This window comes from Pleurodeles waltl, chromosome 3_1, assembly GCF_031143425.1.
Source record: "Pleurodeles waltl isolate 20211129_DDA chromosome 3_1, aPleWal1.hap1.20221129, whole genome shotgun sequence".
Lineage (NCBI taxonomy): Eukaryota > Metazoa > Chordata > Amphibia > Caudata > Salamandridae > Pleurodeles > Pleurodeles waltl.
Window position 1 is genome coordinate 80,408,551 of NC_090440.1, and position 16,370 is coordinate 80,424,920.

A 16,370-nucleotide genomic window follows, 5' to 3' on the forward strand; every position below is an offset into this window, starting at 1 on the left:
GGCTCACCGCCAGGTGTTACAGCTCCTGCCTGGGGGAGGTGTTAGCATCTCCACCCCCAGTGCAGGCTTTGTTACTGGCCTCAGAGTGACAAAGGCACTCTCCCCATGAGGTCAGCAACATGTCTCTAGTGTGGCAGGCTGCTGGAACCAGTCAGCCTACACAGATAGTTGGTTAAGTTTCAGGGGGCACCTCTAAGGTGCCCTCTGTGGTGTATTTTGCAATAAAATGTACACTGGCATCAGTGTGCATTTATTGTGCTGAGAAGTTTGATACCAAACTTCCCAGTTTTCAGTGTAGCCATTATGGTGCTGTGGAGTTCGTGTAAAACAGACTCCCAGACCATATACTCTTATGGCTACCCTGCACTTACAATGTCTAAGGTTTTGCTTAGACACTGTAGGGGCACAGTGCTCATGCACTGGTACCCTCACCTATGGTAGAGTGCACCCTGCCTTAGGGCTGTAAGGCCTGCTAGAGGGGTGTCTTACCTATACTGCATAGGCAGTGAGAGGCTGGCATGGCACCCTGAGGGGAGTGCCATGTCGACTTACTCATTTTGTTCTCACTAGCACACACAAGCTGGTAAGCAGTGTGTCTGTGCTGAGTGAGGGGTCTCTAGGGTGGCATAATACATGCTGCAGCCCTTGGAGACCTTCCCTGGCATCAGGGCCCTTGGTACCAGAGGTACCAGTTACAAGGGACTTATCTGGATGCCAGGGTGTGCCAATTGTGGAATCAAAAGTACATTTTAGGTGAAAGAACACTGGTGCTGGGGCCTGGTTAGCAGGGTCCCAGCACACTGCTCAGTCAAGTCAGCATCAGTATCAGGCAAAAAGTGGGGGGTAACTGCAACAGGGAGCCATTTCTTTACACTCACGGTCTCGGAGTCGCCGGAGGGTCCTCCCTGAGGTGCTGTTGCTTCACCAGTCGAGTCGGGTTCGCCGGGTGCAGTGTTGCAAGTCTCACGCTTCTTGCGGGGATTGCAGGGGTCTTTAAATCTGCTCCTCTGGATACAAAGTTGCAGTCTTTGTTGAACAGGGCCGCTGTTCTCGGGAGTTTCTTGGTCTTTTGGAAGCAGGGCAGTCCTCTGAGGATTCAGAGGTCACTGGTCCTGGGGAAAGCGTCGCTGGAGCAGTTTTCTTCCGAAGGAGGGAGACGGGCCGGTAGGACTGGGGCCAAAGCAGTTGGTGTCTTCTTCTTCTCTGCAGGGTTTTTCAGCTCAGCAGTCCTCTTCTTCTTTAAGTTGCAGGAATTTAAATTCTTAGGTTCAGGGGAGCCCTTAAATACTAAATTTAAGGGCGTGTTAGGTCTGGGGGGTTAGTAGCCAATGGCTACTAGCCCTGAGGGTGGGTACACCCTCTTTGTGCCTCCTCCCAAGGGGAGGGGGGTCACATTCCTATCCCTATTGGGGGAATCCTCCATCTGCAAGATGGAGGATTTCTAAAAGTTAGAGTCACTTCAGCTCAGGACACCTTAGGGGCTGTCCTGACTGGCCAATGACTCCTCCTTGTTATTCTCATTATTTCCTCCGGCCTTGCCGCCAAAAGTGGGGCCGTGGCCGGAGGGGTCGGGCAACTCCACTAGCTGGAGTGCCCTGTGGTGCTGGAACAAAGGGGGTGAGCCTTTGAGGCTCACCGCCAAGTGTTACAGCTCCTGCCTGGGGGAGGTGATAGCATCTCCACCCAGTGCAGGCTTTGTTACTGGCCACAGAGTGACAAAGGCACTCTCCCCATGTGGCCAGCAACATGTCTCGAGTGTGGCAGGCTGCTAAAACCTGTCAGCCTACACGGGTAGTTGGTTAAGGTTTCAGGGGGCACCTCTAAGGTGCCCTCGGGGGTGTATTTCACAATGAAATGTACACTGGCATCAGTATGCATTTATTGTGCTGAGAAGTTTGATACCAAACTTCCCAGTTTTCAGTGTAGCCATTATGGTGCTGTGGAGTTCGTGTTTGACAGACTCCCAGACCATATATTCTTATTGCTACCCTGCACTTACAATGTCTAAGGTTTTGCTTAGACACTGTAGGGGCACAGTGCTCATGCACTTGTGCCCTCACCTATGGTATAGTGCACCCTACCTTAGGGCTGTAAGGCCTGCTAGAGGGGTGACTTATCTATACTGCATAGGCAGTGTGAGGTTGGCATGGCACCCTGAGGGGAGTGCCATGTCGACTTACTCGTTTTGTTCTCATCAGCACACACAAGCTGGCAAGCAGAGTGTGTGTGCTGAGTGAGGGGTCCCCAGGGTGGCATAAGACATGCTGCAGCCCTTAGGGACCTTCCCTGGCATTAGGGCCCTTGGTACCAGGGGTACCAGTTACAAGGGACTTACCTGGATGCCAGGGTGTGCCAATTGTGTAAAACAAAAGTACAGGTTAGGGAAAGAACACTGGTGCTGGGGCCTGGTTAGCAGGCCTCAGCACACTTTAAATTCAAAACATAGCATCAGCAAAGGCAAAAAGTCAGGGGGTAACCATGCCAAAGAGGCATTTCCTTACACAACCACTTCACGCTTTCCACTGCCCGAATTGGAGGCAGTGGAAAGCACGGTGGGTGCTGCTGCTATCGCCGCACTGCCACTTTGCCGCAATGTTAAGGCTCTGTTTCCCACTGGGCTGGCTGGCGGAAACACTGTTCCCACCCGCTGGCCCAGCCGTAAACTTGTAATAGGGCGGGCAGTGTTCTGGTCGCACTACGGTCAGATAGCGGTACGAGTTTGGCAGCCCACCAAACTTGTAATGAGGGCCAATATTTTCTAACTTGTACCATGCAGTTGGCATGCAGCTGTTTGATGGCAGTTCATAGCTCACTCTGCTAGGTTATGATTGTAACTTATGAACTGCACAGTAACCAAAGAATCTCTGACAAAAGCAGTATCCCACTGTGCCATACACATAAAATACTATTCTTTGATATGCATGATACACATTCTTCGCACCAGGCAAAGCACCACCTGCGCTACCTTAGATGATTCAAAACTGCCACTATACAAAACGTGCATCTCTCTTCAGCAGGTACATTAATCACCAGAGTTATCTTGAAACTTTTTTTCTGTCTATACAAGGAACTTTGCAGTGCTTCAAAAACTGGTGCACAAATGAAGTAACAAATAAAAAAGCACTTGTGTGTTTTTGTATCTGTTGAGAGGTCCCTGCTGGAGAAGTGCCTTCATGCTGGACCAGGTCTCGAGATGCCTGCAGACCCCCTGGAAATGTTCACGGACCCCTGGGGGTCCGCGGACCACAGGTTGGAAACCGCCGCTCTGAAAGATTGTCTGAGTGATGTTCAATATTTGTGTGCAGAACCTGAGGTTGATTCCTCTCATTCAAGCAATTCCCAACGTGTCATGAAGGTGGAGGCACAAGAAATTAGAATACCGTAATCTCTATGAAGGTTATTCCTCCTGATCCACCCTTATCTTGCAAACTGGAGATGTACTTAATATATTTAATAAAATGGACAGTATTTTATTTTTTTCAAAAGGACTTTGTGAGTAACATTAGAGCACTTCACTGCCTCATGCCAGAGAACGTTTATATTTCCTCATGCTAAAACAAGGACCGTTATTTGTTCTGTAACTTCAACACAGGAAATATTTGATTGGGTGGGCTTCAAAAATATCAGATAGATCTCCGGAATGTATGAAAACATGTTTGCAAATATGCTTAGATTTGACTTACCACATGAGAAGGTAAGAACATCTTTGCTGGTTCAGGCCGAATTCTTACCTCTGGTTTAAGGGTGACTGAATGTTGCGTGCAAAATGTTTGTTTATGGCTTCCCGCATAAATTCGTCGTCTGGTTGTTTTCAGATTCGCATGTTTCAAAATATCATTCAGGAAAAAGAGAAGGATCTGCTAGCACAAGCCCAAAATCATGAGCAGGAACTCTTCAGACTGGCAGCAAAATCAGATGCCAGTGCTGATCTTGAACAGGTAATTGTTCATTTATTTTTTTATTGTGTACATAGAGCTAGCATTAAGTAGTTGCTGTCAGGGAACAGATACATACTCTGCATTAAATTTAGCAACTGTAAACAAATCACTCCTCAAAATGCAAGGTTATTGCCTGAAAATGGAGTACCAACCCAATCATCACTCAGGACTTAAATACATGAGGAAATCACTTGCAGTTGTTAGCTACTCAACCTGTTACTTCATCAGAGACAAGTGAAGACGAGAAAAAGAACCATTTTAGGGCAAACAGTGACTGCCAGTAACAAAGCACTGTTCATTGAGTTGTGCTTGCTAGAAATTGTTCATAGGCTTCCATTGCAGATGCAGAAACAACTGACTTCCAGACTCCTCGAAGAACATTTGGACAATTAATTTTGTGGGGGAAGTAGTGGATGAAGAAATCCAATTTGATAGCTACGAATAAATGATCTAACATTAGTGCAAAAACAGTTTGACTGAAAAAAGTGAAATTCAGGAGTCTATTAACAAGAAGTTTACTTAACTTCTTTTAATATTCAGCCCTTCCATATTTGCCACATTAGTGACACTCCTGATCAGTGAATACGTACTCTTGTTGAAAATGGTGTGGGTTCGGCACTGAAGTTACTTTTTAGATAGTGTATATTTAAATGCATGATTCTTTTCAGTAGTATTTGACACCTTCACCATGAGATTCCTTTGCATAGAATTCCAGACATTGAGGTATTACTGGTGGTATGTATCGTACTGGCTGATCTTTAGACAGTTACCTTGTTGTTTTTCACAGCTGGCGCTTCAGTGGTTTCGTATGAGGTAACACAGGTCTTAGCATGATAAACAGTGGTAGTTAATTGGTACCTCACACTACTATCCAGTCTTTTGGGTTAAAAAAAATTCTGTATGCTTATGAAACCCAGCCCTTCTGTTTACATGACTGCAGTGCTTTCTTTTGTCAGAGGCCCTTCTTGCCAGAGGGAAGACCTTTGGCTCTAATGCTAAGAATAATTCCTACATCTAGGTGCTTAAAGTGATGGATCATCACTTTGTTTTTTGGCTCTCGGATTAGCCACTTGGTCAACCAACCTGGCTTTTATTAGTGTCTATATGCATTTTTCTGTTCTTTATACTAGTCACCAACAAGTTCACTATGGAAAGGTCATTGATTTTACCTTCTCACAGCTGTTGGATTAGCCCTTTATCTCTAGAAGCTTAAAAAATATTTAATCTATCTATTATGGATGTGAATTGCTGCAGCTGTATTTTGTATGGGCAAAAAGAGGACATATGTCCTTAGCACTGATGGTCCAGCTTATGACTACCTGTATCAAAGGGGGTGGAATGTAGGGCAGACAATGTCGTCAGCTTTCATCATACCGTGTCATCAGGCAGAAGAGCCTTTTTGCTTGTGCTGTCCTTTCATATAGTGTCCCATATAATGAAGAATATGGCATGCTACTTTGTTTTGCTAGTTGCTTGAAACTAGCCCTTATCCTTTGTGTTACAGGGGGTATTCATTGTAGTGCTCGGAGTTGATTCTTTGGCATTAAATGCTATACATAGTACAGTATAGAAAAGAGCACAGAACTCACTGCTAAACCATCTGCAGTCTCCTCTCCTCAATAGTCTCGTGAGGGTATGTTCTTGCACCCAAGCTGTTAGATGGTTTAAGGCTTTTTTTTTATTTACCAAATGGGCTTGTTTATTACCTAGATTTTTAATACTGCTATTTTCATATTTGTATTTTTCGGATAGCTACTAAAAGCATTGAAGCAGAAACTACATGAAAAAGAAGAAGTGCTGTTAGGCAAGAACCAAGTTATAGATGTGTTACAAAAAGAACTGGATGTGAAAGACCAGCATTTGAAGGTAAGATTTTGTTGTTTGTGAAGGGTTGACCTAAACAGCATTATTATAATTATACAGTGAATTTAGGTCAGAACTTTTGTAGAAGTAATGGAAGGGTTATGTCTTTGGGCCATTAACCTAAGCGGTACCAGCACTTTGAGCTGACGCCAGCCTACTGCAGTAGATCATTAATCATGACAGATATGACACTTCTCTGGGGTTAGTGAGGTTCCAACACACATTTTACATTGATAATTGTGATTAAAATACCAGAAACATTGATAGTCTCTTATCACTAGTTGTGTTTATTAAATCATTCTAAGAGCATTCATGTGGAGTTGCATGCTGTAACTTTGTCATATATCTAAAAGTATCCTACAACAAACAATTCCTTCAATTCTGTTGTTTCTCAACCACGGAAGCAGTCTCAATTGTAAAGGCACTGCATTGGACTGTGTGTCAGTCTTAAGTCTCTCGTTCCACTCCGCTCCGCCCCTCTTAGAAATTATTTTCTGTGGCTTGTATTTTTGTTTTTAGGATGTTCAAACCACCATTTCCATTCAACTACAACTCCAATTGCTATATTTAACTCAAAGTGTGGTAGGAAAATCGGGAATGCATTTAGACGTTCAAAATGTTGGATTGTCTGCAACTCGAAATGCTGATTTTTCTCAGTCTTCAACTAGGTCATGTCACACCAGGCTTTCCAAGAGGACGCTGTTGTTCAGTGGGGTCTCCTACAAGCTGGTTCAGTATTAAAAATGTAGATCTGCTTAGGCTCTAGACTAGTTTTTCTGGGCCTTCCGTTTAGAACTGTAAGAGGATGGACTTGATTGTCAAAAAGGTTTATGGTACAAGCGTTAGAACAGTGTTAACCTCTACCTGTACAGTATTACCGGTGGGCCAGTGTAAATCCCAGTGGGACATATTTTGAACCTCATGCATTACAGGTTTCCAGAAACGTGATACAGTTTGTCAGACATGCAAGTAATGTTTATTTCTAATAGACTTTCTAAAAAACCGTTTTCCAAAACATAGAGACTTCTGTTTATTGATTTAATTTCAGAATGCTTTATTGTCTCTGACGGTAAGGGAATACGACCATAAGATAATTGGTTTCAAGAGATTTTATAAATAATCATTGTTTCTATAGAAGATGAATAAGCGCTATGGTTATGACATATCATGTTCCACCATCTTGTAAAAGTGATCTGCATAGTGTCCATCCAGTTTGTGGCTATTATCGATAATGCAATAGCAGTAAGAAGATCCAATAATTTTCCAGTCATGTTATCAACATTTGAGTTGCTAAAAGATCCACCCAGGAATATGTATACTGTATTGAATTATAATTGAAAGGAACATATACCTTCAATCTTATCCCAGACTTGTAACCAAAACAGCTGGACACCAGAACAATCAACGAGCATATGCAATACATCACTATTGTCTGCATTAAAAGACCAACATTTACAATCATTAGAAAGTTTTTAATTTAGTAAAGAAAGTAAGGGGGTGCAATCTATTAAAGAAGAAAACTAATGTTTGAGTAGTGCAAGCTGAACAAGAAGTGGAATTAATTTTAGGCTACATTTTATTCCATAAAGGTATCGTAAAATGGAATGATGGAAATCATTTTCCCCTTGTAATTCAACGCTGTTTTTATTTTTAGGGATATCTGCAATAATAAAAGTACCATGGATATGAGGTGCTTTGGTTTCTATAGAAAAGTCAGAAACAGAGAATAAAGTATCAGGCAGTTATGGATACTTTAAAGATGTAGTAGGTAACACTTGAATTAACATGTCCGATATAGAACTTGGAAGGGAATGGCATATTAAATGTTTGTTGAAATGTGTGGAAGGGTAGGAACTGATTGTCAGTAATTAGTTGCTCTACCTATTTGATACCTTTAAAAAGCCAGTCCTTCCAAAGAATAACTTTGTTAATTTTGATAGTTGGAAATAAGGTTGGAGATTGAGGGGTTTGGCAACTACTATGGAATGAGTTATGATAGATGAGGAAACAAATTTAGGTCTGTGTGTAATGTATGATAAAGCTTTGAAGGAGAAAGGAAACAAATAATTAAATTCCAGTTTCCTCCAAATGGTAGGGATCATATCCAAATCTTGGGATAGGGTGGTCCAGATTTGTTTACGAATGAAGGTAGAGCAATAGTTTTCGAAGTTGGGAAAATTAACACCACCTTTATCTTTGTGTCTTTTCAGTTTATGTAAAGAGATACATGATTCTTTTTACCATTCCATAAAAACCCCTTTAGTATAGTCTCAATAGATTTAAAACAATTCTGAGGCATTTTTACAGGAAGCATAGATGAACGAAAATGAGTAATAGGTAACAGTATCATCTTAATATTGTCTAATCTACCCCACCAAAAGAGAAATACAGGGGACCAATTTGCACTGAGGAAGTAAAGTTTGTTTAATTTTGTCAGGGTTATTTGTAATAGTTCCACTAATTGTATTAGGACATTAGCCATATAGGAATGTAATACATTGAAAAATTGAGGTTGGTAAACATGTCCTTAGAACAGAACTTAAGTGGCATGAATTATGATTTATCAATATTCAATTTGTAACGTGACATTTAAGAGTATTTGTCTAATAAGTGAAAATGCTGGGTTAGTGGCATCAGAATTTGATGTAAATACTAAAATATCACCTGCATAAGCTGTAAACCTAACTTCAGTGTCTGTCCAACAAACTGTTAGATATTTATGAATTTGTTTAAAAAATGGTTCCAGAGCTAAAATAGAGTAGCAGCGAAAGATGACAGCTCTCCCTTGTTTGTATTTTTAAATGCTGATTGGAGACCAAGAGATGCTTTTGGTGTAGAATAAAGCAGACTAATGTATTTTAAACTAGCAGAACCAAATCCATGTTATTGTAAGACATTTATCAGAAAATTACAGTCTACTCTGTCAAAAGCGTTTTCAGGGTCAAGTGTAACTGCTACGATTGGTAACAAACTGCGCGTTGCAACATGTATGATGTTGAGGAAGGTTCTGGAATTATCTCTTGTGTATCGTCCTTCCGCAACATCCAGACTGTTCAATACCTATTAAATCTGGAATAAAGGGATTAATTGTAAGAGCTTAAAATTCAGCAAACAATTTACAATTAGTGTTAATGAGGGAAATCCGTCTGTAATTTTTAAAGGTTGCTAAATATCAGTCTTTTTTCCCCATGGCTCCTAGGAAAGCAACCATGTGCCAAATATACTGAACAAAAGTAATTGAAGAAGGAGAATGTAGGAAGCTGGGTTCTGGTTGCAGTACATCCACCACCCGCCCCCACTCCCTATTTTCTGTCTTTTTTTTGTGCAACGTTAATGGAAGTGCACTGGTTTCCTGCTAACCAGGTTTCCAGTGCCACTGTTCCTTACCCAAAACAAGACACCTGTTCACTTGATCCCCAAGTGGCCAGGCCCTTTAGCACCTCTGTAAGTCCCTAGTAAATGGTACCCCTGGTACCTAGGGCATGGGTACGGAAGAGCGGCCCTAAGAGTGGCAGTACAACTTTCACTCTAAGGGACCCAGCACCAACCTCATGCAGACTTCCATTGCAGGCTGCTTGACAAGGTTCTCCCAAAAGTGAAAACATGACATGGCACACAGTCTGTGTGCATGGCCCCTAAAACACTGTCTGTAGTATTTGTCACCCCAACAGCAGGCCTCACAGCCCTAAGGAAGATTGCATTATATTTTATGTGTGGGCATATCTGCAAGAGCAGATATGCCCCTGCTGTGTCTTTATCTATTCTTAGACATAGTAAATATACAGTGAAGCAATTTTGAATCCTTTTGCAGGACACTGGTTAATATGAGTTCCCCAGCTACATGATGGCTCCACTGAAAATAGGGATGTTTGGTATCATACATGTTAGAAATGGGGTCCTTGGTTGACAGTCCGGTTACCCCCTGTTCAAGCAAAGACCCTCACTCTAGTCAGGGTAAAAGAGAATCACCCTCAGCTAACCCCTGCTTACCCCCTTGGTAGCTTGGCAGAGCAGTAGGCTTAACCTCAGAGTGCTAGGCGTAAAGTATTTGTACCAACACACACAGTAACTCAATGAAAACACTACAAAATGACACAATACAGGTTTAGAAAAATAGGAAATATTTATCTAAACAAAACAAGACCAAAACGACAAAAATCCATCATACACAAGTCAAGTTATTAATTAAAAATCAAAAAGAGTCTTTAAGTAGTTTTAAAAACACACTAGCGCTGCTAGAGTGAAAATGTACCTGGTGTGCGTCAAAAATAACCCCGCACGGGCGGGCGTGCGTCGAAAATAACTCCGCACGGCGGGTACTAGAGTCAAAAATCCAGCCGCACGATGAGTTGACGATCCAGCCGCGCAGGTTGCGATCTCCCAGCCTCCGTCAGCGATGCTGCGCGTCGTTTCTCCTGCTCCGTGCGTCGATTCTTCGGTCGCGTTTCCTGCGAGCGTCGTTTCTCAGCCGCGGAGCTGGCGGCGCGTTGTTTTTCAGCCGCCGATCGAATTCGCGTCGATCTTTTCCCCGCACGGCGCTCTGTGCGTGGATTTTCTTGTCTTTAGGCTGCCAGCTTCTCCTTTCAGGGTCCCAGGAACTGGATGGTGTAGGAAGTTGGCTCTGTATGTGCTATTTCAAAGTAAGGAATAGCATGCACAGAGTCCAAGGGTTCCCCTTAGAGGTAAAATAGTGGTAAAAAGAGATAATACTAATGCTCTATTTTGTGGTAGTGTGGTCGAGCAGTAGGCTTATCTAAGGAGTAGTGTTAAGCATTTGTTGTACATACACATAGACAATAAATGAGGTACACACACTCAGAGACAAATCCAGCCAATAGGTTTTGTATAGAAAAATATATTTTCTTAGTTTATTTTAAGAACCACAGGTTCAAATTTAACATGTAATATCTTGTTTGAAAGGTATTGCAGGTAAGTACATTAGGAACTTTGAATCATTTCAATTGCATGTATACTTTTCAAGTTATTCACAAATAGCTATTTTAAAAGTGGACACTTAGTGCAATTTTCACAGTTCCTGGGGGAGGTAAGTTTTTGTTAGTTTTACCAGGTAAGTACGACACTTACAGGGTTCAGTTCTTGGTCCAAGGTAGCCCACCGTTGGGGGTTCAGAGCAACCCCAAAGTTACCACACCAGCAGCTCAGGGCCGGTCAGGTGCAGAGTTCAAAGTGGTGCCCAAAACGCATAGGCATAAAATGGAGAGAAGGGGGTGCCCCGGTTCCAGTCTGCCAGCAGGTAAGTACCCGCGTCTTCGGAGGGCAGACCAGGGGGGTTTTGTAGGGCACCGGGGGAGACACAAGCCCACACAGAAATTTCACCCTCAGCGGCGCGGGGGCGGCCGGGTGCAGTGTTAGAACAAGCGTCGGGTTCGCAATGGAAGTTAATGAGAGATCAAGGGATCTCTTCAGCGCTGCAGGCAGGCAAGGGGGGGCTTCCTCGGGGAAACCTCCACTTGGGCAAGGGAGAGGGACTCCTGGGGGTCACTTCTGCAGTGAAAGTCCGGTCCTTCAGGTCCTGGGGGCTGCGGGTGCAGGGTCTTTTCCAGGCGTCGGGACTTAGGTTTCAGAGAGTCGCGGTCAGGGGAAGCCTCGGGATTCCCTCTGCAGGCGGCGCTGTGGGGGCTCAGGGGGGACAGGGTTTGGTACTCACAGTCGTAGAGTAGTCCGGGGGTCCTCCCTGAGGTGTTGGTTCTCCACCAGCCGAGTCGGGGTCGCCGGGTGCAGTGTTGCAAGTCTCACGCTTCTTGCGGGGAGATTGCAGGGTTCTTTAAAGCTGCTCCTTTGGATAAAGTTGCAGTCTTTTTGGAGCAGGTCCGCTGTCCTCGGGAGTTTCTTGTCGTCGTCGAAGCAGGGCAGTCCTCAGAGGATTCAGAGGTCGCTGGTCCCTTTGGAAGGCGTCGCTGGAGCAGAGTTCTTTGGAAGGCAGGAGACAGGCCGGTGAGTTTCTGGAGCCAAGGCAGTTGTTGTCTTCTGGTCTTCCTCTGCAGGGGTTTTCAGCTAGGCAGTCCTTCTTCTTGTTGTTGCAGGAATCTAAATTCTAGGTTCAGGGAGAGCCCTTAAATACTAAATTTAAGGGCGTGTTTAGGTCTGGGGGGTTAGTAGCCAATGGCTACTAGCCCTGAGGGTGGGTACACCCTCTTTGTGCCTCCTCCCAAGGGGAGGGGGTCACATCCCTAATCCTATTGGGGGAAATCTCCATCTGCAAGATGGAGGATTTCTAAAAGTTAGTCACCTCAGCTCAGGACACCTTAGGGGCTGTCCTGACTGGTCAGTGACTCCTCCTTGTTATTCTCATTATTTTCTCCGGCCTTGCCGCCAAAAGTGGGGGCCGGGGCCGGAGGGGGCGGGCAACTCCACTAGCTGGAGTGTCCTGCGGTGCTGTGACAAAGGGGTGAGCCTTTGAGGCTCACCGCCAGGTGTTACAGCTCCTGCCTGGGGGAGGTGTTAGCATCTCCACCCAGTGCAGGCTTTGTTACTGGCCTCAGAGTGACAAAGGCACTCTCCCCATGGGGCCAGCAACATGTCTCTAGTGTGGCAGGCTGCTGGAACCAGTCAGCCTACACAGATAGTCGGTTAAGTTTCAGGGGGCACCTCTAAGGTGCCCTCTGTGGTGTATTTTACAATAAAATGTACACTGGCATCAGTGTGCATTTATTGTGCTGAGAAGTTTGATACCAAACTTCCCAGTTTTCAGTGTAGCCATTATGGTGCTGTGGAGTTCGTGTAAAACAGACTCCCAGACCATATACTCTTATGGCTACCCTGCACTTAGAATGTCTAAGGTTTTGCTTAGACACTGTAGGGGCACAGTGCTCATGCACTGGTACCCTCACCTATGGTATAGTGCACCCTGCCTTAGGGCTGTAAGGCCTGCTAGAGGGGTGTCTTACCTATACTGCATAGGCAGTGAGAGGCTGGCATGGCACCCTGAGGGGAGTGCCATGTCGACTTACTCATTTTGTTCTCACTAGCACACACAAGCTGGTAAGCAGTGTGTCTGTGCTGGGTGAGGGGTCTCTAGGGTGGCATAATACATGCTGCAGCCCTTAGAGACCTTCCCTGGCATCAGGGCCCTTGGTACCAGAGGTACCAGTTACAAGGGACTTATCTGGATGCCAGGGTGTGCCAATTGTGGAATCAAAAGTACAGGTTAGGGAAAGAACACTGGTGCTGGGGCCTGGTTAGCAGGCCTCAGCACACTTTCAATTCAAAACATAGCATCAGCAAAGGCAAAAAGTCAGGGGGTAACCATGCCAAGGAGGCATTTCCTTACACAACCCCCCCCCCCCCCCCCAAACGAAAGAGGATGAGACTAACCTTTCCCAAGAGAGTCTTCATTTTCTAAGTGGAAGAACCTGGAAAGGCCATCTGCATTGGCATGGGCAGTCCCAGGTCTGTGTTCCACTATAAAGTCCATTCCCTGTAGGGAGATGGACCACCTCAACAGTTTTGGATTTTCACCTTTCATTTGCATCAGCCATCTGAGAGGTCTGTGGTCAGTCTGAACTAGGAAGTGAGTACCAAAGAGGTATGGTCTCAGCTTCTTCAGGGACCAAACCACAGCAAAGGCCTCCCTCTCAATGGCACTCCAACGCTGCTCCCTGGGGAGTAACCTCCTGCTAATGAAAGCAACAGGCTGGTCAAGGCCATCATCATTTGTTTGGGACAAAACTGCCCCTATCCCATGTTCAGAGGCATCTGTTTGCACAATGAACTGCTTGGAGTAATCTGGAGGTTTTAGAACTGGTGCTGTGCACATAGCTTGTTTCAGGGTGTCAAAGGCCTGTTGGCATTCTACAGTCCAGTTTACTTTCTTGGGCATTTTCTTGGAGGTGAGTTCTGTGAGGGCTGTCACAATGGATCCATATCCCTTCAGAAACCTCCTGTAGTACCCAGTCAAGCCAAGGAATGCCCTGACTTAAGTCTGGGTTTTTGGAGCTGCCCAGTCCAGAATAGTCTGGATCTTAGGCTGGAGTGGCTGAACTTGGCCTCCACCTACAAGGTGTCCCAAGTAAACCACAGTTCCCTGCCCTATCTGGCATTTGGATGCCTTGATAGAGAGGCCTGCAGATTACAGAGCCTTCAAAACCTTCTTCAGGTGGACCAGGTGATCCTGCCAGGTGGAGCTGAAGACAGCAATATCATCAAGATAAGCTGCACTAAAGGATTCCAGCCCAGCAAGGACTTGATTCACCAACCTTTGGAAGGTGGCAGGGGCATTCTTTAAACCAAAGGGCATAACAGTGAACTGATAATGCCCATCAGGTGTGGAGAATGCTGTCTTTTCTTTTGCTCCAGGGGCCATTTTGATTTGCCAGTACCCTGCTGTTAAGTCAAAGGTACTTAAGAATTTGGCAGCCCCTAATTTGTCTATTAGCTCATCAGCTCTAGGAATGGGATGAGCATCTGTCTTTGTGACAGAGTTGAGACCTCTGTAGTCCACACAAAACCTCATCTCTCTCTTTCCTTCTTTGGTGTGAGGTTTGGGTACTAAGACCACTGGGCTAGCCCAGGGGCTGTCAGAGTACTCAATTACTCCCAATTCCAGCATCTTGTGGACTTCCACCTTGATGCTTTCCTTAACTTGGTCAGACTGTCTAAATATTTTGTTTTTGACAGGCATGCTGTCTCCTGTGTCCACATCATGGGTACACAGGTGTGTCTGACCAGGGGTTAGGGAAAAGAGTTCAGCAAACTGCTGCAGGACCTTCCTGCAGTCAGACTGCTGTTGGCTAGAGAGGGTGTCTGAGTAGATCACCCCATCTACTGAGCCATCTTTAGGGTCTGATGAGAGGAGATCAGGGAGAGGTTCACTCTCAGCTTCCTGGTCCTCATCTGTTACCATCAACAGATTTACATCAGCCCTGTCATGGAAGAGCTTAAGGCGGTTCACATGGATCACCCTCTTGGGGCTCCTGCTTGTGCCCAGGTCTACCAGGTAGGTGACCTGACTCTTCCTTTCTAGTACTGGGTAAGGGCCACTCCATTTGTCCTGGAGTGCCCTGGGAGCCACAGGCTCCAGAACCCAGACTTTCTGCCCTGGTTGGAATTCAACCAGTGCAGCCTTTTGGTCATACCACAACTTCTGGAGTTGTTGGCTGGCCTCAAGGTTTTTACTTGCCTTTTCCATGTACTCTGCCATCCTTGAGCGAAGGCCAAGTACATAGTCCACTATGTCTTGTTTAGGCTCATGAAGAGGTCTCTCCCAGCCTTCCTTAACAAGAGCAAGTGGTCCCCTTACAGGGTGGCCAAACAGAAGTTCAAAGGGTGAGAATCCTACTCCCTTCTGAGGCACCTCTCTGTAAGCGAAAAGCAGACATGGCAGGAGGACATCCCATCTCCTTTTGAGTTTTTCTGGGAGCCCCATGATCATGCCCTTTAATGTCTTGTTGAATCTCTCAACAAGGCCATTAGTTTGGGGATGATATGGTGTAGTGAATTTGTAAGTCACTCCACACTCATTCCACATGTGTTTTAGGTATGCTGACATGAAGTTGGTACCTCTGTCAGACACCACCTCCTTAGGGAAACCCACTCTGGTAAAGATACCAATGAGGGCCTTGGCTACTGCAGGGGCAGTAGTCGACCTAAGGGGAATAGCATCAGGATACCTAGTAGCATGATCCACTACTACTAGGATGTACATATTTCCTGAGGCTGTGGGAGGTTCTAGTGGACCAACTATGTCCACACCCACTCTTTCAAAGGGGACCCCCACCACTGGAAGTGGAATGAGGGGGGCCTTTGAATGCCCACCTGTCTTACCACTGGATTGACAGGTGGGGCAGGAGAGGCAAAACTCCTTAACCTTCTGGGACATATTGGGCCAGTAGAAGTGGTTGACTAACCTCTCCCACGTCTTGGTTTGTCCCAAATGCCCAGCAAGGGGAATATCATGGGCTAAGGTCAGAATAAACTCTCTGAAACCCTGAGGCACTACCACTCTCCTAGTGGCACCAGGTTTGGGATCTCTTGCCTCAGTGTACAGGAGTCCATCTTCCCAATAGACCCTATGTGTTCCATTTTTCTTGCCTTTGGACTCTTCAGCAGCTTGCTGCCTAAGGCCTTCAAGAGAGGGACAGGTTTCTTGTCCCTTACACAACTCTTCCCTTGAGGGTCCCCCTGGGCCCAAGAGCTCAACCTGATAAGGTTCCAGCTCCATAGGCTCAGTTCCCTCAGAGGGCAGAACTTCTTCCTGAGAAGAGAGGTTCTCTTTTTGGTGTTGTGTTGCAGCAGGTTTCCCAGCTGACTTTCCTTTTCTCTTGGTAGGCTGGGCCATTTTTCCAGACTCCAGCTCTACTTTTTCACCCTGTGCCTTGCACTGTGCCCTAGTCTTGACACACACCAGTTCAGGGATACCCAGCATGGCTGCATGGGTTTTCAGTTCTACCTCAGCCCATGCTGAGGACTCCAGGTCATTTCCAAGCAAACAGTCTACTGGGATATTTGAGGAGACCACCACCTGTTTCAGGCCATTGACCCCTCCCCACTCTAAAGTTACCATTGCCATGGGATGTACTTTAGTTTGATTGTCAGCATTGGTGACTGGAT

General features: G+C 45.4%; 1 protein-coding gene across 4 annotated transcripts in view; it reads left to right on the top strand.

Moving 5' to 3' along the window:
* Positions 1-16,370, top strand: part of LOC138283788 (golgin subfamily B member 1-like) — a 409,771-nt gene that overhangs the window by 101,643 nt on the left and 291,758 nt on the right. For all 4 annotated transcript variants that reach the window (XM_069221871.1, XM_069221872.1, XM_069221869.1 and 1 more), the window contains exons 8-9: positions 3,816-3,938; positions 5,691-5,804. In XM_069221871.1, the coding sequence (XP_069077972.1) occupies positions 3,816-3,938; positions 5,691-5,804 (237 nt within the window). The remainder of the gene's footprint in view (positions 1-3,815; positions 3,939-5,690; positions 5,805-16,370) is intronic.